Source organism: Anomalospiza imberbis, chromosome 1, assembly GCF_031753505.1.
Source record: "Anomalospiza imberbis isolate Cuckoo-Finch-1a 21T00152 chromosome 1, ASM3175350v1, whole genome shotgun sequence".
NCBI lineage: Eukaryota > Metazoa > Chordata > Aves > Passeriformes > Viduidae > Anomalospiza > Anomalospiza imberbis.
Genome location: NC_089681.1, coordinates 23,967,612 through 23,995,066, shown reverse-complemented (window position 1 = coordinate 23,995,066; position 27,455 = coordinate 23,967,612). Strand labels below are relative to the sequence as shown.

The 27,455-nt window shown below is 39.1% G+C and overlaps 1 protein-coding gene across 3 annotated transcripts; it reads right to left on the bottom strand.

The window, feature by feature from the left end:
- Positions 1-1,145: 1,145 nt before the first annotated feature.
- On the bottom strand, positions 1,146-27,135 carry VIRMA (vir like m6A methyltransferase associated). Of its 3 annotated transcripts, none has more exons than XM_068184862.1 (25): positions 26,993-27,135; positions 24,299-24,414; positions 23,971-24,057; positions 23,532-23,580; positions 22,879-23,047; positions 21,871-21,993; positions 20,751-21,056; positions 18,900-20,052; positions 17,344-17,835; positions 16,439-16,593; positions 13,714-13,796; positions 13,140-13,233; positions 12,459-13,003; positions 11,645-11,880; positions 10,639-10,891; positions 8,898-9,115; positions 7,582-7,714; positions 6,855-7,004; positions 5,043-5,203; positions 4,707-4,803; positions 3,617-3,783; positions 3,127-3,458; positions 2,967-3,050; positions 2,146-2,289; positions 1,146-1,692 (listed from the first exon to the last, which is right to left on the bottom strand). In XM_068184862.1, exons 1-25 carry the CDS (start codon positions 27,053-27,055, stop codon positions 1,535-1,537), a joined length of 5,568 nt encoding a protein of 1,855 aa, XP_068040963.1. In that variant the 5' UTR covers positions 27,056-27,135; the 3' UTR covers positions 1,146-1,534. The 3 variants fall into 3 exon arrangements, with proteins under 3 accessions (XP_068040963.1, XP_068040972.1, XP_068040978.1); XM_068184871.1 differs by having other exon boundaries at positions 2,967-3,047; XM_068184877.1 differs by lacking the exon at positions 2,967-3,050.
- Positions 27,136-27,455: the final 320 nt, after the last annotated feature.

Genomic DNA, 27,455 nt, shown 5'->3' with positions numbered 1-27,455 from the left:
AATCTCTCCATGTTATTTTAAATAAGGTTAAACCCTTAAAGAACCAATATTGTTCCCTGTAGGTGCACCCAGTCAATTCATGGACATTTCCCACTTTCATAGGTTATTCAATCACCTCCCAAGCAGTGGGACAGCCTCAGAGTCTCCACACAGGAAAAATACAGCTAATAGGGGCCTTCTGTATATCAAATTAAAAGCCTACTTAATTTAGTCAGGCAGCCTAAAGGTAAAATAATTGCAATTTAACATATTACCATACTTTAGAAACACTTAAAATATGGTGTGGGCAGTATCTAGGTAGAGTAAGACCCCTCTATAGCACTTTTATAATGTCAACAGACCAAGCATAAGTGAAAATCAAACTTAAGTCTGACAGTGGAGCTCATTTGCAAATATTGCATGTGGCCTTTAGGCTACCTCACCCTGTTCAAAAATTCAATGGCTACTGATAATCTGTTAATTCTATGAAACCCATGGAGCCCAAAGGAATGCAAACACATAAAACCTTACTTCACTGAATTCAATATGAAAATAAATTTAGAATTTAATCGAGTAGTAATATTTCTTTATGAATTCCTATTCCTCCTTTTTCTTTTTGCACTGTATCTCTGTCTAATCACAGGAACAGAACTCCATCTCTTTATAGAGCAGGTTTAACATCACTGCCCGACTACATGTTGGCTCAGTTATACACCTGTGTATCTGCCCTCTCCTCAACTATGTTAGGCAGAGGAGAGGCAGGGAACAAATTAACTCCAGGTACTCTAAGGGTATGAGTATTTGCTTTTTAACTGAAAGTATATGCTGCTTTCCAGTGAAGTAACTCCTGTGCTCCTAATGCATGACCCGGAGTTGGAAAGTAAGTGACGGAATGTTGACTTAATTCTCCCTGAAGTTAGTGACAGATTTTATTCAAATTTTACCTGGTGTGGGACTTGGAAGTTTCTTATGTCATTTCCCAAGATGTACAACAAAACCTACATAAATTACATTTACATTTGTATACTTTAACACATTAATTCTTGGCTACTTCACCTGCTGGCAGATACACTTCATTCATTAATAACCCAGACTGGCTAACAAAATAACAAAGGAAAAATAAGGGCTAATAGCTCTAAACCTGAGAGGAAAAAAAAAAACCAAAATTGCCTTACATACATATTTTTTAATTTTCTTGCAGTAATAAGTCATACACAAAACACCTGCACCTTTCTTTTGGCACAATGAATATTTAAGAAGTCCTTCAAGTCTTAACTCAAAGAGGTGCTTTACTGAGTATTGTCTACTGAAATCCACAAAAAAATTGAAACATTCTTTCAAAAGGAACAAAAAATTTACAATTGTACACAAAAAGTCTTGAATTTTATTGAAATTTCATTTCTTGTATCAAACAAAACTTTTTCTTCAGACAAAAATATTCTCTTGGTGTCCTCCAGATACCAGAAACTCTGAATTGGTCCATTAGTGACGCTGCTTTCTTTGTCATCTTCACAGAAGTCCACAAGGTTGAGATGTTCCACCATTGGGTCTTATTTTATCGTGTGAAGGAACGTACATGACGACCTCTTCCACTGCCTCCACTAACAAATTTCCCTCTTGAGCCACCACTGCTACTACTATTAGCACTTGTCCAAGACGGTCCAATTCCTCCACGGCCTCTGGAAGCACGATCGCGAGGACTCGGTCGGTAGCCTTAAAGCAAAGAAAAGTATACTCAGTTGGAAAAAAAAAAAAAAAAAAGCCCTAGGTGGAGTAGCTGCTGCGAAAGCGTAAGAAACAAAACCAGGATGAGATACAAACAGCGTCTGTTTCCTCCTTTTAATTTTCACTTTTCTTTTAGGCAAGCATTGCTGCTTTAATTGCGCTATGATTACCATGGAGGTACGAAGACAATCGAATGACAAAAGTCTGAGTGCAAAATTAAGGTTCTGCGATCAAGTGTTCAATTCAGCAAGTTTTATAGGTTACAGGGCAGTTCGTACGAAAGCACGTATCTGACAGTCTCAGTGACAACTGTTCATATATGCTTAAAACATTTGCTGAATTTCAAGGTGTCTGCAGCATCCATGCATGGTTTCATTTGTAAAGCAAAAATGAAATTCAAGGAATTCTCTATAGTTCGATGCCCATATGAATACCATGTACCTGCTGAACTTAATGGTCTCAGTGGTGGCAGTGGACCCCTGTTAAAATTGCTTTGACCACCTCTACTGTCATTGTAGGTTCCCCTGGGCGTACTCTGTGCACTCCAACTGGAGCCTCGAGCACCTTCACGACGACTGTAATTTCCTAGATGGGGAGAGAAAAACCAACACACTGTTGAGCAAACATCACTGGGTTTGGGTTGTTTTCCATTTCAATCTTTGCAATACTCAGGGTGGTAGCATAATATTTACACAATTCAAATAAAGATACTCGGTATCAACATACCTGCAGTATTCCAACTTGAAGTCTACAAGTTACTCTATTCTGCACAGAATCGGGGGATCAGATCTATTTATCAGGCAAGGACTCAAGTTGAAAAGAATTCACATTATCTAGCACAAGACAGGCTCTTATACTTTCAGATTTTATGGTGAAATAAATCCTAGTATTTATAACTTTATGAACAGAAGTATTTTCTGTTTCTACTTTGCAAGGACTTGCCCTAATTATGGGATGGAAGGAAAAGGAATGCAATCTTGTCTATGTATGAAAGAAATTTAACACTCTGTAGGTTACAATCTCCAGGTTCACTGAAAATTGCATCATATTCTTGTCAGGATCTTCCATCCTTTTATTCCAAAGCCTCATTTAAACCCAGAGATGTACTGTGGTGCTTGATTTCAGAAACTTCCGTGTCACAAAAGGCAGGGAAGCACTCCAAGAGTTGCTAAAACAGCTGACTCCTTTTGTAAAAGGGAGTCAGAAAGGCAGCATGGGAATTCACAGCCTTGTTTCAATTGTACAGCTTTAGAGGTTCTCACCTTTACGACAATCTTTCCTGGTGCTAAATAACTCATTGCAATAACACTGCTTCAGGAAGATCTCACACCAGGGATGATGAACTGCTAGGAAATTGGGTTAGTATTACTGAAGCTATTTTAGCATGCATCTACTCCAGTTCTAATACAGGAACCAACATACCTTTTGAAGCAGGTGGTGTAAAGAACCTGTTCTGACTGTGAAAAGCTCCTCGTCCTCCACGATTCCCTGAGAACCCACCACGCGAAGAAATCTTCTGTGACACTTTTGGTGGCCTTTTGGCTGGTGGTATCCCATCTGGAGCAACCACTTCTTTGCTCTCTGCAGCAACAAAATCATCCACATGCATGGAGGGTGGCCTGCTTGTGTTCTGTTTCCTCTGACGGAAGATATCATGCGGTCGAATTCCTTGTCCAAATCCTCCCCTTCCTCTTCCTCTCGGTGGTGGCACAACATGAGCTCTCTTTGCAGGCTCTATGTACTCAGATTTCCCACTGTCATGACAAACCATGATTTAGTTAGCTAATGTAACACTCTACCACTGATGGTCAGGCATTCTCCATACTGGAGATGCAATTTGAAAGGTATTTGACATTTTGACAACATACAAATCAATGCTGAAGACTCTGTTAACTCGTTAAACTCATTTTACCTTGAGGTTATGAAGGTCTCATGCTTGTGCTTGCCGAGCTTGAACCCTTTTGTGGTTTTTGTCCGTCCAGGAGATGATGGTTCTGACAAAAATGACCTCTCCAATTCAGCTTGCAAGTCAAAGTCACTGCAGCCCTTCTCTGACAGTTCAATTAAGTCAACTTTTACCTTCAAAGAGAGAGTTTAATCAAAACAATCATTACTAGCACCTCCAAAAAAGAAAAAAAGCAGCAGAAACAAAACAAAAAATGCAGCAGAGCTGCAGCAAAATTATCTTGACAGATCTGAACACAAAAGGAGTGAAGGGCATAGCTCTGAAATATGAACATCTGTCTTGTCACTTAATGACCCACAGTGGGACAGTTCTCTTGTTTAAGATACAGCTCTATAAATTTATTAATGTCACTTTTATATAGTTTTGGTTTTGCTTAAGAAATTAAAACATAACTATCTTTGCATGTACATTCAAAGAGTAAAACTAAAAAATAATTAAGGCAATGAAGTCAACAGAAACTGATTATTTCTCACACAAGAAATTAAGACTCTGCCAAGTCCTTAGTTCTAAAAAACCAAGAATGCTACTGTATTTTTCACTATTAGCTTTAAAGTTTAGATTATAAATTTCAGAAACTGTGAAAAGCTTTTGTGCAGGTAGTTTCATTCACTACTGCCAGGTTTCTCACTTTTGTCACATCAGAGCAAATATTTAAATAAAAAAAAAGTGAAGCTATCAGGCTCTTGCAGATATTAATGCAACAGAAAACAAGCAAGGAGAAGGAACTAAATCACGTTTTTTTCTACATTTAATCCAAACTGATGAAAAGCCTCAACAGCAGTGCAAAAGCAGTTTGGGACTGACACAGCAACTGTTCCCCTAGGGTACTGCAAAAGATCCCAATTTTGTAGCAGCTTCCAAGTCAATCTGAAGGCATTTGATAACCCCTTTAACAAATGCCAACCCCTATCTGGGTAAAATTAGAAAGGTGAGCTCAGGAAAACAAACCATTTGGCCACATGAATTTCTGATGCTACTAGTTCAGATTAACCGTCATTTTTAAATCCACTTCAGATATATTAATGAAGCCTTTTACCATATCCAGGTCAGTGTCTATTTCTTCAACCTGAAAGGGTGAGAACCACATGGACTTCAGCTGGTCATCCATCACATCTGCCAACACGTACGTAGTCCTACAACAAAACAATGCCAAAGGCCTGTTTGGTTATGAACACAGCACCACAGGGACCTGGGGTGAACATCATTGCCCTACCCTTGATACTTACCTGACATTAAATACACTGGGACTCGTAGGTAGCAGTGACAACAGTGCTAGATCCTGGTTTTAATATACTTAATTTCTATATGTATAAATTATTCCATTTTCTCAAATAAATCACAGGTAGACTGCTGACACACTCAACCATTTTACCTGTTGTTAAACAAATTCTGAAGAGAGTCTGGTGCAGAAAGAGTAGGCTCAACATCTTGGTCACTCAGTGGACAAGAATCCCCTGCTGATTCCAACATCTGCCTTACTCCAACAATGTTGTCCAGTAAGGATTCAAGGCCATCATCTTCCTTAGAACGATCCTATGTCAACACAGAACAAGTCAGAATTTTTTCCCCTCTTCAGAGAAGGAATAATGTTTTGCTTATTTATTTAAAAAAACGGGAGGTACTATACAACAGTCTACCTAGCATAAATAGTGAAACTAAGACACCTAAGTACACAAACAACGGCAGAAAGCTCCTAGGTGTGGTATTAAACATACCATGTCACCACATGCACATTCTAGGTTTCATTCCCAACTGATGCAATATGCTTTATAACAGTCCCAAGGAAGACACTGACCCAGGTTTTATTTTAAAAGCTCTCTGTTAAAGCATTCCAATGCTGTGTGTCTGCTGTTCCTCATTCAGAACAATTGTGGCTTTTAATCTCTTAGCTAATAGATGTAGGCAGCCAGGGAAGGGACAGGAGGGAATATAGCACTTGAAAGGCATTTGTGATCAATAGGCTGTGGAGCAGCTGTTTCATGGACTCTCTTAAATTAGCCATCTACTCCATGGCTGCCATCAGTTACATAGAATCAGATTTAAATATCAGAGTTAAGTTTGCAATTATAATCACAGAAAAGTTGGATGCACTGAATTCTGCATGTCCTCTAGTCCAGTCCACACCATCACTGCTGGAAGCAGGACTATCATCAAAGCCAGGTCAGGTCAGCCATAACTTTATCCAGTCATGTCTAAAAAAGTTCCAGTGACGGAGAGCCCACAGCCCCACTGACCTTTCCAGTGCTTCACTTCTCTCTCAGTGATTAAATTTTTTCCCCTAATGTCAATCTGAACTTCTGAAGCCAAAATCTGGGGGCATTGCCCCTTGATTTATCATCTGGAATTACCAAAAGATGTTTGATTCCACCGTCTTTGTTACTATCTTCCCAAACAGCTGTGGCAAACTCTGAAATAGTTCCTGAGCCCATTTCACCAGGCTAAACAAGCCCAGCTTCTTCCTCCTCTCTCTCTAGCACATGTGCTGTAGGCCCCTGACCACCTCAGTAGAACCCTCTCCCATTTTCCCAGGTCTCTCTAGAACTGGTGAGAGGGCAAAGCTGGTCACAGGGGAACACAACACTCCACATGAGAGCTCAGCAGCATCCCGTGGTGGGAGACAACAAGGCCTCTGGATGTGCTGACCATGTTCCTTCCAGGACGGCTGGGAACACACACACTGACCTGTTTCTAGTGACCCTTCACTGTCGGCCCACATTTAGCCTATCAACCAACACAATCACCTGGCCCTTGTCAGCCCAGCCTGCAACAAGGCATGGGATTATCCTGCTTTCGCTGCAGACCTTTGTATTTTTCCTAATGAACCACACAAACTTTCTGCTAAATCAATCCTAAAGCATTTATTGAGGTCTCTCTGGATTGAGGCTTTGCTCTATGTCAGATTAGTCACGCCCCCCCATCCTACTGGTATCCACAAATTCACTGAAAAGGTATCCAACAATATCCAGCCTCCAGTATTAATTCCACTTACCAGTCACCAGTAACACTGAGCCACTGCCAAGCTGAGGCTCCTGTTGTTTATTACATTAACAATCTGCTTCACCACTACCCTACACCCATTGCTAGCAGACATGTGCTACCTTCCATGACACCATTAACTGCCTGGGCTCACAGCATGTGCTACTGGAAAACTGCAACATCCACTTGATTATTTGAATTCTTTTACCATAACATGTTTCTCCAGATCAAGAAGCAGACTTTCTGGGGTTTCTTCTTTGTTCTGCAGTAGATGTTTTAACTCTGCCGTGGTAAGACCCAGCGTTCTGCCTGAATGGGATCCATCTGTTTCCATAAGGCTTCCATCATCTCCACATCCCTAAAATATGTGACAGTTGAGTACATAAATGTTCAGTACTTCTGGACTGCAAACCCCTTTGAATTCAAACACACAATAGAGCAAATCTAGCAAAATGAGTTCTCTTGATTTAAAAACATATTATGTAAATTATTTTAACAAAGTACACTTCAACAAGAAAGTTTATATACTGCATCAAGACAAATGCAACCCTTTCCTGTACAAGATGAGGGCTGTATCACAGAATTAACAAATATTTTATAGTCCTTTCTATACTACACATCAATACAGCAGCTCTCTAACAGGATGCTGTGACTCTAAAACTGGGACACCACAGCATACTATTCACTAAGGAAATCAGTATGAATCCATATTCCTTTCTTCCTACTGAAAAACCCTCTTAGTAAACATACATCCTTGCCCAGCTTTCACAGATTTCATTAAAAACTGAAGATGGTACTAACATTACTGATAGAAAAGCCTTACCCAGCAATCTGCAGAATCAACTGCTTTCTGAAATCATTGTTCCTGAATGTCTCACACTGCAGATTTCAGAGAAATACAGCTGAGTTTAAGCATTCAATACATATTCACTTACCAGTGTATCAGAGTTTAGAATCTGTCGCATAAAATCCAAAAATGAAGAGGCAAGTTCACCCGTGTCTTTGCTGAAACTAGTTATTACTCGCTTTAATACAGTGTACAGAGCATTGCTGTGTTTTCTTAGAGAGCTGTTTTAAAAACAAAAAGACAGAAAATACCTTATTAGTACATAGATTGTAACCACTCCACCATAACTGGTTATAAGAAAATGGCATATATGCAAAATAAACCTGGCAAATTTTACAATTATCAAGTTCAACCTTGATTACAAAGCTGGAGCTTCATTATTTTCTCCATACTAGACTCCTGTTTTCACCAGTATTGTCTGTAGATATTTCAGAGTGCACATACATAGCTATATATACTACCTTCAAAACATTCAAGAAATTACAATTTCATCTTTGGTGGAAAAGGGACTGAAGTACAGAAATATGTGCTTGCACAAGGACCTTATGTATGAAGCAGGATCATGCCTGCAGCTACAATTTCACTCCATCCCATGATGCCTAACTGCAGAAAACAAACTGTAAAGGCAACATGAACAGAAATAGCGAGGCTGTACACTGAAGCTGACAGCTGGATACATGGGATCATAGCAAGAACAGCATCTGTAACTTGCTAATTTTTCACTGGTGGTTGTATGGCTTCTTGCACCCAACAGCATGACTTTAAATGTTTTGAACAACCTTATATTGACAAGGCTCCTTTTTCTCTCTGCAAACCTCATCTTTTTGCCTCTGCACTTCAACTTCAGCAAACAGAAACAGGTCCAAATACAGGACAAAGAATCGAGTGTCAAAACAACACAATATTGTCCAATACATGTATATATTCTGTTCAAAATGAGTGAACAAAAATAGTTTGGGAAAAAAACCTCATTTCTAAAGCCTTACCTGCCTGGAGGTCAGAACACTCGGGGAAGTGCAAACTGAATTCCCTAACAATAGAGGAATTACAGGCAGTTCTTCAATGTTCCAGATGAGAGCTCTTTGAGTGTCTCGAAAGGGAAAGAACAAGACCACTGTATCTCATTCTAATCCTCCAGCCTTGGAATGGGGAAACAGAGTGTACAAACCTGTTTCCAATGCTTTTGTCTCCTTCTTGAAACTAAGTGCTTCTGTATGCATACTGCAGAAATTATTCAGAGAGTGAAGAAAGACCAAAATACTGAGTAAAACACTGAAGCCCCCAAGAGAAACAAAAGCTTAGATGCCTTATCCTCAACATTCTCTACTAAACATGTAGAAAATTATTTCACACTACAGTTTTTAAACAATTTTAAGCTGTCAGTGACATCATAAAATACCATACCTCTTCAAGTGGTATAAGCCATAGTCATGCTCTGTAAGGAACATCATTGTTCGGATGCATGTCAGCAGACAACTGTAACTGCTCTCAGAATTCATTAATGTTTCCATCAGACAGTCACAAATTAAGGGCATCAGCTCTTTGCTTGGTAAGGAGTTGGAAAGCTGCTCTAATTCAGACACAGAGCCTTCTGATGAACTTGGTAAAATAAGTGCAATATCCTAAAAGAATAATTATTATACATATAGTAAAAATTCATTCTGTATGCCTGCAGTAAATATAAACCATACATGAAGTAAGAAGCACTGGATTCTTTCGTTATCTCTTTATCATCTTATTCCAGTATTTCAGTTATTACTGACCAGCAAAACAGTAATCTAGAGCATCCTTTTTGTTCAGTCCTGTTAAGGGTTACAAACCATTATTTATTTCTAAAACATAAAAGCTTCAAATTCTGAAATATCATAGCAGAGCTAAAATAAAAGCCAAATAGTCATTGGATAACATACAGAGTTTCCTGCCTAAGTAGTCAATTTGTCCCTCAATCTCAAAACACTGGTCAAAGAGGCTGAAGTTCTTTGGCTGGTTCAGCCTGGAGAAAAGAAGGTTGAGGGGTGACCTCACAACAATCTACAAGTGCCTTAAGGGGAGCAGCAGAGGGGCAGGTGCTCTCCTCCCTCTGGTCACCTGCGACAGGACACAGGGAAATGGAATGAAGCTGCACCAAGGCACGTTCAGATTGGACATCAGGAAAAGGTTCTTCACTGAGAGGTTGGTCAGTCACTGGAATAGGGTTAGTGATTAGGCACCAAGCCTGTCAGAGTTCAGAGTGTCTGGATAACACTCTTAGTCATGGTTTAGTTTTAGATATTTGTGTGAAGGGCAGTAAGTTGGACTTGATGATCCTTATGGGTCCCTTCCAATTTGAGATATTCTTTGATTCTGTGGGTCTGTGAAAATTAAGACGCTGCAGACACCACATATGAAGTGGTGACCTTCTGTCACTTCCATATTTTACATAAAATAAAACAAGATTGATTTTCCCAACGTGTCTGTATGGACAGAGAGATCTTGTTTATATGCAAATGGCTGATTATCTCTACTGACCAACAACATCCAAACGTCTTTTGTGTAACTGGGTAAGCAATAGATCAAATAAATGCATACACATGCCAAATAACGGCATGCAGATCTGTGCACACATTAATGAGAAACTACAGGGCCAGCCTACGAATTAACTTTCAACTAGCATTTCTTACCTTGCTCTAGTAACTTCTGCTTTTTTTTAATGGAGGACTTTTACAGTACCAGCATAGCATACATGTCTTTATATTTGGATATATTTTCAAGAGGTTTCAGTTAGATCACCAAGAGATACATATTTATTTAACTAGGTAAGATGCGAACAGTGACAACTCAAGTTTTGTCAGTGGACCACATGGAGAAATGGTATCCATCTCTCAGCTGATGGGACAGGAAATCTTTGTGCCATTTGGTTTGTCTCTAATGAGCTACCAGAACAATGCACATAATGCAGAAGATGTCATAAAATGGAAAGTATTTACATTCAAGAACAAGAAGGCAGCATGTCTGCCAAAGTAGCCAACCATGAACACTTTTTCTGTGTTTTAACTATGTTGATTTTTTTTTTAGTTTTGGAAAAAAAGGGTACTTAAGAAATAACCCAATTTAATTTGTCTCCTACAATAATCAACACACATTATACATTAAATATAGCAAATACCTGATCACAGAGGGACTGCAAAAGGGAAGTTACATATTCAGCACACTGTTGATGAGTGACATTGTCCCCAGCTGATCGCATCAAAGCCAAGAGCTCCTGGAAAACCTCTCCATACTTTTCATCTCCTTTAGTAGTTCCATTGATAAGATGCAAAATAGCCAATTTACAAGCTTTATGTGAGGCCAGGGCATCCAGTAAAGCAAGCAGTCGAGTGGTCTGTCCGGTGTACTGTTTCTCCTTATCTTCTGCATTGCTGAAAGGTTATCAGTGCACTGTGAAAAAGCTGGTTTAAAGTGATCTAAAAAACTATAAAAACAACCATCACAGGAGTCATATAATTCTGCATTTTAGAAAAAAATCCACCTAGTTTGCATACTTAAACTTACAGTTCCATTTACTTTTTGACAACTGCTCAACATTCACTAAAGAACTTCTGGTCACATCATTAATTAATCTCCTGTGCATGTAATATACTGTAGGGCATCTAATTGTATAAGACAAATATGCTGTTATGTAAACAGTATCTAAGTGGATAATTATGTTTTAAATAAAGAGCACTCAGTTTCACAACCCTCTGAACCTGTATCATTCACCTTCCACTAGTTTACAAACATCTATACATATATGTAATCCCAGTACAGCAAACATTACTGGCCTACTCTTCTTACTTATGTCATACAGGTCCTTAAAAGCACTTTATAAGCGAGATGAGGCTTTGCAAGGCCAACCTGAAGAAAATCTTCCTAAAATACTTACCATAAACATACAACATGAAACTGTCTACATCAAAACTTAGAGGTATGAGCTGGTTCTCTGGTAACCTTAAGCATTATCAGGACACAGCATATAGCACTGGAATGAGCATTCAGCCCATAATGTTTCCAAAAGTATTTGGAAATAATAATATTTCCAAAAGTATTTTCCTCCTGCTAAATCTACTGCACAGAAGCAAGGTGAATTTAACAGTTTATTAACAAAAATCTTTGCAAGAGAAAACAAAAAATACCTTTGCAGGTCTTCTACAATTAGATCCAATACTGTCCTCATGATGAGAAGAGCAGTTGGTGAAGCCAAGTCACACAGCTGAACACAAATCCGCCTCAACATATGCTGAATGGGCTGACAGGACGAGCCGGAGAAAGATCGAACAATCTCTTGTATCAGCTTGGCTTGCACATGGAGGTGCATACTCCACAGCTTCCTGGTATTGAGTGCCACTGCAATATCATGGGCTTCAATTACCTGCAGGAACAGATGGGCAGGAGGGTTCTTCCTGTCAATTTTTATGGTAGAACCTAAATTCTAACACACTGTATAAACAAAGTATGACTACTGTCCTCATTAAAAATATGGAATGCCACTTTCATTGTCACCAAATGATAGGGCATGAGCCAGCAAATTAGGTATTCCTTCAGGAGCATGGATTGTCACACGCCTTTTATACTTACTTTTCAAAGATCACAAATTCAAGATCCATGACAAAAGAAAGAAGAGCCTTAATATACCAAGTTCAGCATTCAGAGTTAAATTAAAAGATTCAGAGACGGCTATTTAAGTAACAGAACAGGAGTCTAGATAATCTCACAAGGGACAAAAGAACAACATATGACTGCTAGCTTAAGGAAAATGCTCCACATAATACCAATTTTGCTTCTGCTGAAAATGATTTATCGACAAAGAATCTGCATGAGCACAAATGCTTTACAACAACTTTAATTCATCCTTTCATGTATCTGTTCCTTCTATCACTACAAAAATGGAAAAAGGGTTATATATAAACAATAAAAATTCTTTAAAAACTAAATACATCTCAGTTATACCTGAGTAGTCTGCATGGGCAGTGGAAGAGGCAGCAACTCTGAAAGCAGTATAAGTCCAGAGAAAAAGCCTTCAGGTATTCTCAAAATTGATGAGAGAACTTCCTTCAGCATTAAAGACCAAGTATTGTTCGCCAAAGTCTCCTCAGAAATGGTAAGTTTTTCATTAACACCTTGTGTAAAAGTCAGTAAGACATCAACAATGTCATTCTGGATTTTTTGCTCATCGCTATCTAAGCGGCCTGAGAGAGGAATAGAGCAGAGGAGCATGTGTAAAGAAACAAGTGCTGCAGGAACACGCATGTCCTTGAATTCAAAGGATCCACCTCTCAGGAGTTCTGTCAGCATTGTTTTAAGGAGAGTGAGTGTACAGCGGGCCATAGAAATAGTAGTAACTCTGTGCAGTGTGGTGCCCATGTTGACATGGAGTCGCCAAGGCTGAATAAGGATGCTGTTCAGCTTCTGCAACACCCGGATGAAGGTGTCCATTCCCTCGGAAGAGAAGAGCTGAATAACTGCAAGATTCCATTTAAGATCTTTCTGTTGACCTGTACAGAAAAGAAATAACATTTCTGTAATTCTAATTTCTCCTGGACAATCACAGTTACACTTTAGCCAGGTTTAAGTAGAAGACTCAGAAAACTAAGATTTGTACTTTAACCTGTACAAAAACATGAGACATACCTTCTACCAGAGGTGGTGGACACGCAATATGACAAAGAACACGAAGTGCAGTAGGAAGACCAACTCCATCTGGAGTCATCAGACTGTCAATATTCTTTTAGGGGAAAAGGAAAAGAAAAAGAAAAAAGGAATGAGCCTGTATTGCAAGGAAGGACTTCTCGAGCATATTGCTTGATTAGTATTCAAATTCTGTATTTAGTTACTGTAAGTATGTCACAAAATTTAAGTTTAATTATTTCACCTTTTGGTAAGCAGTCATAAGGCAGAAACAAAAAAAAAAGCATCAGCATTTGCAGTGTGATTTACAGGAAGCTAAAAGATTTAAATAATTAGATCTTTTTATCATATATTTACCTTAGATTTTGTTTCAATAGATATAACAATGCAAGACCCAGCCTAGATCATAAGCTTTAATAGAAACATCTCTTTTGGATAACAGTATGTATTTTAAAATATGTTAGTGCATATCTGAGACAAAATATCAGACTACAAAAGGTCTAAGCTTATACAACATAAATAAAAGATAGCATCTACAACATAAATAAAAGATAGCATCTACCTATATTTTACTGACCTGCTTGATATATTCAATAAGATTTGGAATACAGTTTATTTCAAATCTAAGATTTTTCAAAGGTTCAAGCCACTTGCTGAGCTCTGGGGAAAAAAAAGTATTTAAGTCAGTGAATTTATGATCATAAAACCTTTTCCAACCAAAATGTACTTAGTTTACAAAACAGGCACTAAAGCCAAGTGTGAAATTTGTGGGGAACACAGTGCAGCTGTAGCCAGCTGAAAAGCATCAATAAAAATAGAGCTTTGGGGCAGGCAATATATATTATGCACACTGACAAAATTTGGCTCAAGTCAACCTGAAGATAATTTTCATCTCATTATCTGCATTACCTGTAATCAAATAATTTTTTAAAAAAGACACTAAGGGGCACTGTCAGCTAAAGAAAAGAACCAAAACACATTCCGCTTAATGCACAGAATAGGTTATTACAAACTAAGCACAAAACTTCTATTAAGTGCCCAAATAGAGCCAATCTCTGCCCTTCTCTCCACTCATGCTAGAAATCCTTACAAATTATCAGTCTCTCTTAGTCTAGAATAAACTGAAAGTCCCAGGTTCCTGGGATAATAGAGTTAAAGATTTAAAAAACATTGTTCCTAAAATATTTATAAGAACATGAAGATCAATTGGATATGAATTGATGACTCAGACTGATTTCACAATTTGGTTTAATAAACTGGCCTTGTTTCTCATAAAGTGGTCTGATGATAAGGTGAGGAGCAAAAATAAGAGCATGACAGAGGAGAGATTTAAACTAAAACTTTGAAAAATTCTGATTTCTTTCAGTGCATTTAAGTTTTGGAAGAAATTATTGTCTACGTAAGTTGGTTAACCAGTGCAGAGCACAACTTTGGACATCAGAGTTTCATTGTTCAGGTGTCAGAATAGTCTCCAGCAGGATTTTTCTGAGTGTCCCAGGCCTGATCTGTAAGTCAACACAAGCTGGGAAGACACCAAGACACAGCTTGGATATCAAAAGATGTAGTAACAGGGTAACATGGACTATTCCATATTCAGCTGGCCTAGGTGCCTTAGAACAGTCCCAGCATTATTTAGTAGTAAAGATTCTGTCAGACTACATCACTGTCCTGGTTCCAGATGGGACAGAGCTTGTTTTCCTCCTAGCTGATGTTCAGTGATGTGTTTGGGATTTAGCATGAGAATAACATTGACAACACACTGATGTTGTGGGTGCTGCTAAGCAGTGCTCACCCTAAATCAAGGACTTTCCAGTGTCTCATGCTCTGCGAATGAGGAGCTGCACAAGAAGCTGGGAGGGAGCACAGCCAGGAGAACAGACCCAAACTGCCCAAAGGGATATACCGTACCATGGGATATCATGTTCAGTATAAAAACTGGGAGAGTTGCCTGGAAGATCACTGCCTGGGGAGGGGCTGGGCATTGATCAGCAGGTAGGCAATTGCACTGTGCATCACTTGTTTTCTTGGGTTTTATCTCTTCTCTCCTTTTTATTACAATTATTACTGTTGTTATCGTTAGTATTATTATATGTTACTTTTTTTCAATTATTTGACTTCTTATCTCAATCCATGAGTTTTACTTGTTTTTCCCTGATTCTCCTCCTCATCATCCCACTGGGGGTGGGTGGTGGGGTGAGCAACAGTGGTGTGGTACTCAGTGTCCAGTAGGGGTTAAACCACAGCAATAGCAAACAAAAATAAGACTGAGCTCATTGACTAGTTAGTCCACTTCTACAGAAATTTCCTCTCCTATTATCAACACAGTTTGAATAATTTCAAACTTCCTGTAATTATTCAAAATTCATGGTAGCTATTTTACTTGAAAAAAAAATTAACTATTGTCCTGGATTGCAAGATAAGTGTGTATTCTATCTGCCATCTGTTAGAGGTACGGCAGTTATATTCTATTAATTGGGCAGTTTTCTTTATCTCTTCCACAAATCGATCCTCCCTCTGGGAAATATCTTCTGTTAATGGACCCCTCACTGAGTCTCACTGCATGACTGATAAAATTCCATCATCCCATTGTGAGATGCTCCTCCCAGGGGGAGGAGCCAAGCATTCCTACCTGGATACAATCTGATATTTTGGGACACCAGGGCAGCCTTCTCCACTGGATTCCCAGAGGAGCAGCCCTTTCCCACTAGATTCCCAGAGGAAGACCAGGCCCATCTACACCATCACCACAGGACCTTTAGAGAAAGACTACACCCTTCTACAGAATCACAGTTTCAACAGAACCACACCTGTCACTGCAGGAGGACTGCAGCCACCATTTCAACTGGACTGCTACCAACACCGTGACCTACAGGGTGTCAGGTTGTATTCTGACTCTGTCAGTGTTGTTTTGTAGTACTGCATTGTTTAATGTATTTTTTTAAAAATTTCTTCCCTAATAAAGAACTGTTATTCCTAGTCCCGTATCTTTGCCTGAGAGCCCCTTAATTTCAAAATTATAACAATTCAGAGGAAGGGGGTTTACATTTTCCATTTCAGGGGAGGCTCCTGCCTTCCTTAGCAGATACCTGTCTTTTCAAACCAAGACATCTATAAATATTTCCTATTTAACTCTCATTAACAACAAAAAAAAGTGCATTATCTCAGTGACTTAACTAATCAGATGCAACTGGAAAACTAATTTCATTATCCAAGCCAGAAAACTGTGAAGCACCAATTATTCACATAAAAAAGATTTATTCTATACATTCAAACAATTCAGTTGATAATTACACATACTGTACCTTGCAACTTGGTGTTATTTTCATCTGCTTTACAAAGCTTCAGCAGAGGTGCTGAGTGCTGTTCCAGCATTTGGACATCACTGGAAGATTGTACCACCAGCAAAACAAGGATGCAGGCATAATTATAAGCAACTGACTTCTTAGACTTTGAGTCTCTGAAACAACAATAAGGATTTTCTTTAGATCTCAGGTAACACAACTGGCTATCTGTTAGATTTTCATTATTTCACCCCTAAAAATCTACCTACAGAACTTTTACTTTTAAAAAGGATTGCCCAATATAATTATAAATGAAAGAAATCCAAACAATTTCCTCCTATGTTTTTTGACAAGTGAACACTTTCTGTCGCATTATACACATTCATATTCATTTCAGCATCAACAAACCATGAGATCCAGTCAAGTGGCATGCAGTTTATTTTTATGTAACTTCATCTGTTTCACAAATAATTTTAAAATCACTGCCACCTATAGTAGTACAACTGCCTGTCCAGAGAAAACAATGACTGTAATTAACATCTGCAAGAACTTGAAGAATTGAGATTCCCATCCCAGAGTAGTGTGCAGTACTCTCCGTACCCAGTCAAACCGTTTGCTTGTTTCACAGGCAACATTATATACTTGAATAAAAACTGCCTACTTACTGATTTTTTCACATTATCAAAAGTTTGCCCTACATATATTACAAGAACTTTGTTGATGACCTACGCAGATTTGGGGTATTAAGTACTTGATTACAAATGACAGGCCTGATTTTGTATTACATGCTTCTACTTAGAAGTTGTTTTGGCTTTAAATAAAAACATCAGGATCTAAAAGAAAATTATTTTAGATTTACTGATTTATTAAATATAGATACTTTTAAAATTAAAAAACTAAAGGAAATAAATAAATGCATACATTACCCTAAAGCTTCTTTAGAATAGTACTCCATTAAAGTAATAAGACTTTGGAGATTTTTTTCCAGACTGAAAACATGAGCCACAGCAGATCTTCCTACAGGGTTAAAGGTAATCAAGTAAAGGTTGTGAAGTGTTCCCAGCAGATCTGAGTGGTCAGTCTCCTCGCTAGCTGTACACCGCTGGAAGTGGCAGAACAATTCCGAAATGCACTGTAATGTCTGTGTTGAATGGAGCAGCCACAAGGCAAAAGTATCCTCATTGGCGCCATCTGACTGCAGACCTTCCTCTTGATCTGGATCAGAAAACTGACAAAGTGCTCTAACCAACAAGTTTGTTGCCTCATGCTCAGAAATAAAGAAAAGAAGACCCTTCTGTGACTGTGCCAAGAAACGCAATATATCTCGGATAGCCTGAAGCACACCTGGATGTGCACCTGTCACTGGAAGAGACAGTAGCAAAGTAATGCATTCCAAGAAATGGTGACTATGAAGATATCTGAAAAAAAAAATCAGGAAAATAATCAGCAATGCTACAAATATTTTTCAACACTTTATATAAAACTACATACCTCCTAGCTTCAGTCAGTACTTATTGCTCTGTAGATTACAAGAAATAATAACTAACTATGAAGTAGCACAAAATTTAAATCTTACAATAAATAATTGCTATATTATTTACAAGAAGTAAGTCCTAAATTTCTGATCTCCATAAAAAAAACCCCAAACAATAAAAAAAACCTTAACCGTATCTACACACAAAACAGGACACTATATTTTATTAAATCTGCTGCATCTGAATCATCATCAATGCCAGATGCAATGTTTTAAATGTGCTAGGAAATCAATCATTACAGCATATCTAGCAGGCAATTTTTTAAGACTCATTGCACGTAGATGCTTATATTCAGCCATGACCTACACCACTGCTACCAAAGAAATCTGTCAGCATTTAGAGAAACACCTTCTAGACAGAAACTTGCTAACAGAGTAAGAATCCATAAGACGTTTTAACCGGCTGAAGGCAGGCAGGCCTCAGTTCCTCTGCCTCTTCCTCCTCCTCTGTGCTGTGAAAGTGAGTACAGTGACACAACTGCATGACCTCTTCATTAATCTGAGGCCAGTTTGCATCTTGCCACCTTGACATCCAGACTGAGGAATTCCAGACATATTTTATCCATACACATAGTTGTGTTCCAAGATGACAAATGAAACACTCTAGATTTACAACCATTTTCAAACTGGATAGCACTTAGCATAACTGGTCAGCATCTATGAATCAACTGAAGGGCGAGCACATTACCAGTAATAAGGAGATTATAAGGAGTAATAAGGATGTTAACTTCTGGCTAGGTGAAATTTAGGTTGATCAAAAGCCAACAAAATAACAGGCACATTAACTTATCAAACTCTCTCAGACTTCATATCCACAATCTAGAATCTTCCAAAAAAGAATTAAGTGAAATACCTAGCAAAGTGTTATTCAACAAAGTCACCCCTGAAATATATCTCTATCAAGATGGAGGGAACACACTCTAGAAATTGAATTTGCAACTGCTGTACCTAAACAGGACAGGGTAAGGATCATCCCTTTCTGGAGGGCCTGTAATGCGTGCCATGGTTGGGAAAGATTTCACAGGGGGCTGAATCATTGTATGAGGAGCAGTTTCCATCAAATGGAAGATCTCTTCAAGAAGACTAACAAGTTTTTCCATCTCTCCTTCGCTTATATTAGAAGATTCCAAAAGATGATCCATATCCATAGGTGCCTCCACATCATTTTCATATTCTTGGTTGGTTCTTTCAAGTCCTGCCAAGTCCTGGTCCTGTTCTGGCTCTGTGTGATTAGGAAGAGGAGGAGTGTTCTCTGCTAACTGATCCACCACCTTTTTAATGTCTGACAGAATCTCATAGAAGTGACATTTCTGGAGAATTGCAGAACCAGCTGTAACAACTCGCACAGTCTGATCTAATAGGATGAGTTCCAGGAGTTTCTGATAACCACTTTTTTCATGTACATCTGTGCCACCTCTTAGAAACATTTCCATTCCCTCAGTCATACTAATGACACTATCCAAAGCTTTAAAAGCATTAAGTTTAAGGGACGATGATACATGATCCGCAAACAACAGCTCAAACAACACATTAATAACTCCTGCCTGCAAGAGTGCCGTTATTCCTTGAGTCCCACATTCTGCTAACGAAGATACCAATTTTGTCCCAGCTTTGAGTTGTCGAACATTCAAAGCAATGGGCTGTTTGAGAGCCACCTGAAGGTTTAAAGCTTGCAGGGTCCAGTCTACTAGCTGGGTAATATAGTCTTGCTTTGTGTCTTTCACCAGCAGGTAGCTCAATTCTTTAATTATTAAACTTGGAATTTCTTCCAATGCTGTGACCCACTTTGCACCCCTTTCCTCTTGATATAATTCCAACAGTTCAGTTAATTTAACTGAGCCTTCCGCTGTCCCTGAATTTTCTTTTTCTGAGTCTTGGTCCTTTATTTTAGCAACTTCATTTTCAAATACAGTCTTGTAAGGGCAGCTGAAGTATAAAAGCGGTCCAAGCTCCTTTTCAAAAGGTTCATATGTCACAGGAGGCACAGATGCCAGATCCTCGGGAGTATATTCAATATCAAAGCTTGGATACTTAAATGTTTCACGTTCTAGATCAGCAATTACATCTTCGTCACTTGAAATCTGTTCATAGCCGTCATCTCCTACAAAGAGACACATTAAGTTACCAAATCAGTTATGAATAAACCAGTTCATAACTGCAGAGAATATCTTCCAAATACAAAGTAGTGACTCATTTTACACAAATATTACTAGCTAGAGAACAATCACACACTAATATACAAAATACCTTCTCTTTCAAGATATGAGTGAAAGCCCCATCTGACAGGGCTTTTTTATGTAATAATGGAGTAATTTAAAACAATGTATAAAGCAAGTTTAACTAGAATACACATTACTACAACTATATTGTCAAATTTTCTTCCTGTGATTGCACGTATAATGAAACTTCTAGCCTGAAATTTTTGCTTAGACACGGGTGGGACCTTTAATACAAGAAGATGACAACTAACTATATTATATATACAACTTCACTTGGTTTTTACTTAAGAAATTATCTTTCACCGTTTTCCTACATTTTTAAACAAAACATAACAAGAAAATGTTCATTCTCACCTACACAACTACATCTATTTTCCCCTCTTAATAGGAAGTTTTACTATAAAGGAATAAATATTCCACAGCAAGATACTGCTCTTGAGAGATGTCAGGACCACAAATAAGGCAATATTGCGATAACCAAGGGAAAAATATTCAGTTCCCTTTGCACATACTCATCGTGAAGGTACTGCCATCAAAATTTCAGAAACCTCAATTTTTTTTTCAAAAATCTACAACTTACCATCACCTTCTTCCTCCTCTTCACCCTCTTCTTCATCTTCATCATCTTCCTCCTCCTCCTCTTCTTCCTCATCAGCAATACTCTCTACTGTATGACCATCATCATCATCATCGTCATCGTCATCGTCCTCATCCTCCTCCTCCTCAACATCCACATCATCATCATCTTCCCCTTCTTCTGGCTGATCTTCCTCTACTTCTCCATCATCAGAATACTGGCTTTCTTGATGAATGGATGTTCGATCAGGAGAAATTGGCTCAAAGTAATCCTCCCTATGGTCCACATCATCTTCTTTTTCCCCAACCACTAAAAACAGATAGAAAGTTTCAGAAATAAGAGCACTTTTCTGAAATCCAAAGATATTAAACAGGACTGGCTGTATGAACAGATCCCATCTGGCCCCATACACTTGGCCTGACCATTCCCATCTTGATTATTGAGGGTTCATTTCACTCCCTGTGTCTGTCTTCCAGCCCAGGGTATCTGGACAGAACTGATTTTCCTACTAAAGACTGAGACAAAGAAGTCATTAACTCCCTCAGTCTTTTACACATCCTTTGGCACCATGTATCCCCCTGCATCCAAGAGAAGAGATTCTCCTCAGCCCTTTTTTTTGTTTATGTATTTATAGAAATATTTTATTGCCTTTAATGACAGCATATATGTTTTAGGTTTCTGCATCACATACACTAGAGATGCAAAAAAAAGCCTCTTGAAAATCTTCTCATAATTTGACTGAATACAATCACTTAGCTCAGCAAGACTATGAATAAGTAGAGTTCTTGGCACTTCTAACCAATACAGAGACTGGGTAACTTGGCAGATGCTGCAGAATAATGCAGAAGAACAATGCATACCAGAGTCAACAAACCACTTATGTAAAACATGAGCAGAATTTTCAACAGCATATTGGTTAACAGCCAATATTCTCAATATACTATCTTTAAAAATGATGCAAATGAACAAACCCAAAACTTTTTTTCCCAAATCCCTTTCCTAAAAGTGAATCTGTCCAGCAGAAGTAAGAGCAGACAAACTTCACACTGGACAGCAACAGAGAATTCTGCCTCCTCTAAGCAGGGATGTGCAGCAAATAAAACACAGTCTCTTCTTATTCTACCTGACACTGGCATAGGTTCATCCTCATCATCATCAGGAGGAGGAGGGCCTGGAGGTGTCCTTGGTCCCCTGGGTTGTGGTCTTGGAGGACTGCCATTGAATTGGTCTTCTTTCTCTCCATCAACTATATTTATTGGGAAAATAAAAACTTGCATTTAATGAAACCACAGGAATAAAAGCAGAAAATTTTTGAGTTTCGGTGCTACTTTTGACTGGGGAACACCATTACCCAGCTTTTATTTTATCTATATTCTGCATTACATGAGGCAACTTTCTAAAGTCATTTTTGATGTAAACAAAAACTACATCAATAAATGAGCTTATTAACACTATTGATTGTTTTATGTAATACTTGTTTAAAACTTCCATGAGTAAGTTTGACACTACTCATATTGTAACTCCATCAATAACAACTGAATTGATTTTTTAAAAAAGTTCACATTTTACTCAACTGGTTTTTATGGTTTACAACTGTTTTTTACTGCACATAGTACTCAATTTTTGCAGTCTTCTAGCCATACTTTGAACAATAGTTCTAATTTTAAATCTAAAACCAAAATTGAAGCAGAAACTTGACCATGGATTTTATTCATGGCTGTTCTAAAACCAGTGCAGAGCACTCTTCTGTAATGTATTTTACACAAGTTACATAAGTAAAGTTAACTACAACTGTGAAAATCTTATGATTTTAATACTATTCTAATAACTTTTTTAAAAATAGTCCAATCATCTACATTGTAATGAGTTCACATAAGTTAAACTGCATTTTTACCATGCAAAGAAACTAGCAACACATGAAATAAACCACTCTCATAAAAGCACTGGATGAGACCCTACTTAAACCATTCAATGTAAATCTAGAAGAAAATATGAAACTAAAGACACAATAAAGAAAAATGAAAGCCACTGTAATCTAAAATGTGGAAGAATTGGGGATTTGTTTCTCAGATGGGATACTGTAACACTGATTTGTAAAAGAAAAAAATCTCTGTCTTCTCCCAAGACTCACCATGTTTTGGATTCCTTTTCAATCCAGGCTGTTGCTGGGGAGGTGGAGGCGGAGGGGGTGGTGGAGGAGGTGACTCTCTCTCATGAGTTATTACCCTGTCAACTGAGCCATATATTGCCAAAGTCAGACAGTTGTACCACCCTCTAAGAACCAATCCATCCGTGTTGACCTGTTGGTTTAAAAAAAAAAAAAAAAAAGAAAAAAAGAAAAAAAAAAAAGAAAAGCACTTAAAGACTACTTCAAAATAGTTACTGTAGCATCACTGTATCAGTATTTGCATAAAAGCCAAAAGAAAAATCCAACATTAAAACACTTCTTTAGCCCACATTTTGAAAATTGATAAAACATTAAACACATCAATCATAGCAACAAATAACCTTTCTCTAAAAGCATTAAACTCCTTGCAGTATATACACTGACCAGATAGATCCCTAATCTACTACAGCCTATTAATGAATAAAAACCCAACAAATGACAATATGGAAAACACAAGGAGACTCTAAAGTAAAGAAGATCTGAACTACAGACAGGTTTTAGGGTAAGGTTTGAAACAAAAAACACTTTACATCGTGTTAACACACCACATGAAGCCATATTTACACCTAAATGACAGATATGCAGGGAAAGAAGAGGTTTAAATTGCACTGCATTACCTTTGCATTGGGCCTGAAAATAATTGAAGTGTTTTCATCATATTCAAGGCTGTTAAATGAAAGATACAAAGTCATTTTTCATTAATATAAACCATGTTTACAGAAATAAAACAATACTAATCACACAAGCCAACAATAAAACACCGAACAAATACATACAAGAAAGAAAAATCACTTCTTTCTACAGAATTCTTGGTATTAATATATATGGGCTCTGTAAATTTAAAAATAACAGAAATTTTTCTTACTTTAAGCATAAACCTCTGTCCTTCCACACAGATCAGAGGAAAAGAATAAGAACACAAACTAGCAAAATCCAAACCAAACATGAAAGTCATGGGAGATACAAGATTTTCTATTGCATATTCTCTGCACTAGAAAAATGTTCAGGAAGAAAAGGTAGATAATGAAGTCACACACTAATCTTGGACGAACTTACCTTCCCAGCCGATCAAAAACAGGGGCACTTGGTTTGCTGACATTGTTGAAAAACAAGTCCAGTTGAAATGAATGAGGGGATGTCTCTCTAGGAACAGAATGAAAGTAAAATTAGATGAGTTCCTTATCAGAGTAAGCAGGACTACCAAGGAGAAAAAAACCCCCACAGAATTATACTATTTAAGGAATGCCCCAAAATAATTACAAGTTCGGGAAACACACAAATACATTTTACATTTTTATGTAGGAAGGGCTACTGAGAGATGAAAGTTCAAGAAAAAAGTAAGAGGAAAGTTTTCTTCAATCTGATACCTGGTATTTTCACCTACCCATAAGCCCTGTTGTCAGGCAAACTTGTGTGAGCTCTCACTCCTGGAGGAATGACTCGGACTTCATTTATGTAAACCACGCACGGAAAACGAACCACATCAATATTGGTACTTTGCTACAAAACAAAGAGGAAGCAAAGTCTAGGAAATGTGAAACACAAACAACCTAATGTACTTGTATTCTCTGTTAAGAGAACATGTTGCAATCTTAATAATAAAATTCAATTCTGTAAAATGCTAAACACTGATAAACACTCTTACACAGAAAAACAGTTTTTAATATAATTTTGGTCCTTTTCAGATATTTCACACTATTTTTTCATAGAAAGTGTTACTGGTTTATTTACTTAATTTACTACATTTCTTTGCAAGAATCTTTTAAACAGTAACAGGTTGTTTCTTTCCAACAGTATGTATGGTGTGATTCTAAACATTAACAATTTTTTTATTTCAAACGTAATATTAAAGATTATAATGATACTGTAAGTCAGTTTTGCTAGATCTGTACAAAAATTCTGTATTATGTTATTTTCCACTTTTGCAACACCTGAAAATCTTTAGCAAATATAATTTATGTTTACCACAAAGAAACATCAAGTATAAAGAATTCTTACACCCTCCAATAAGATGTTTGCGCAAACTAGGAAGTTATCAAACTTAGAGTGACTTTCCATGTAGCGGCTACTAAATAATTAATGCTGGATGTCTTCTCTCACTAAATTCACTGCATTAGATCTTATTACATTTATCCATCATTTTTATTGTATATATACTCATAAAATGGTACACATATATAAATTTATGTTCAATTGTAAACATATAAAGACTTTCTTAAGAGAAGCTCAGAATCACATTTCCAATTAGCAAGATGAATTAGCCGACAGATAGGAAAAAAACCCCAAGCCACTGACCTGTCTATTAACACAACTAAAAAATGAAAATTAAAAAACAAGTTGATCTGCAGTCGAAATGTATCACTTTCACTACAATCAGAAAGCAAACGAAACCAGCAGAAAGCAAGCACTAAAATTTTTAGAAAGCTAGTAAGCAATGAAACAGACCAAGTGGAGTTTTAAAAACTGCTTTTAAGATATGGTTTTGGGCATGTGTTAACTGCCTTCTAAAAAATCGATGCGGACATTTTTTAGCACACAATACAACAGCTTGGCCTGTGGGCTGATGTGTTAGAAGCTGGCTGGTGGAACCAAAGGAATCCTGCTAGGACAGGGAGCACAGACGCAAGAACAGGGCGAGTGCAGCCTGCATGGAGTGAGGGTTGTAGGAGCTCATCTGTGCCTCTACAAAACATCTGAGTCATGCAGGAGGCTCAGATTTCTGGAGGAAGGACTACTCTGGGGAGCTTCATCCCCAGGAGCACCACCCAAATAAAGAGAAATTCCTCTTTAAATGATACTGGATTATGCTCTGACAGCCATGCACCAACATCATCAAAACAGCAAGTGAACTCAACCCACTTGTCCTACAAAACATTAAAAAAAACCTACATCAGAACTACTCAATAGCAGCTAAACTGCATAGCTAAGCCAAATAAATAATTTTATTCAATAACACAGCAGTACTTTTCAAGAACTGTAACTTCCAGTGCAACATTCATAATCCACAAAGCCAAAGAATTAAGAATAACATAAAGAAGGCTTTCAAGAAACACATAAAATACTTAAGGTTCAGGTTTGGACAATGCCACTGGTAAGAAAGAAAGTGACAGAAAATTATTTTAAAATATTAAAATGCTCAACAAGAGAACATAGGGCCCTGGAGAGGAATAAGAGTGGCTACTGTTTCTACCCATGGGAACAGCACTGGGTAGCACTCACCACCTACCATTGTTTTAAATAGTGGAATTAAAAACACATTTGGGCCTAGCCGATCCAGACAGCTACAAGACTCCAGAATAACTTTTCAATTGCATTTCATTGCAGCATGAGCTCAAAATACTCCATTTTCTTTCCCTAATGCCTATCCATGAACGTGGTCCAGTTATTATATGAATTTGAAACGTCTTTCTCATGCTACTTTTCCCCTAACAGTCCCATTCCTCCTCCCTGAACTCCTCATCGAGCTCAGCCCCAGACAAATCTGCTGCAAGACCAGCAGTTTCAAAGATGCTCAGGATCCCAACAACCTCAAAGTGGAACATTTGCACGATCTACCACTGCCAAAAAAGCTTGAAACACTCATTTGGCGTAAAGTGAATAAATCTAGGGGAATACCTCACAAACACACAAGTATCCCTCCTCACCATCAGCTACACAAGAGCATCAGAAACCTCACAAGCAGCAGGGCATGGCCCTCTAGTCGACTTCTTCCATTATATCGCCTTCTCGAAGCACGTTTATCTTCTTTGTTCTCCGCTTGCCTAGACTCCCCGTCACCTCTAAATCCCCGCTGCTTTCCCACCACCCTCCGCCCCCTGCCAGCAGCACCTCGGGCCGCCAGGACAGCGCCTCGAGCAAGGCTTCGCGTCAGGCGAGGCGGGAAGGAGGCGGCAGCTCCCCCGGGAAGGCACCTGCCCCGGGGCTGCTCCTGCCCGACCGCCGCCGGGGCCCGCCCCAGCGGGGGTTCCGCACTCCCGGGAGGCCCCGGCGCGAGTAAGGGGGCGCCGACAGTAGCCCAGGAGAAGGGTGAGGAGGGGAAGAGAGGTGAGAGGAGAGGCGGACCCGAATCCCGTTTTACCTCCGCGCTCTGGTGCTTGAACGTGTCCAGGAACAGCAGCTCGGTGGCGGCGTCCGCCGCCATCTTGGCCGGGCCGCGGGGGACGCGCTTCCGGCGCGCGCGCGCGCGAGCGCTTCCGGGCTGCGCGGGGCGGGGACGGAGCGGGACGGGGACGGAGCGGGACGGGGACGGAGCGGGACGGGCTGAGGGCGGGACGGGCTGAGGGCGGGACTGGGGACGGGCTGAGGGCGGGACGGGCTGAGGGCGGGACTGGGGACGGGCTGAGGGCGGGACTGGCTGAGGGCGGGACGGGCTGAGGGCGGGACGGGCTGAGGGCGGGACAGGCTGAGGGCGGGACTGGGGACGGGCTGAGGGCGGGACGGGCTGAGGGCGGGACGGGCTGAGGGCGGGACTGGGGACGGGCTGAGGGCGGGACGGGCTGAGGGCGGGACTGGGGACGGGCTGAGGGCGGGACTGGGGACGG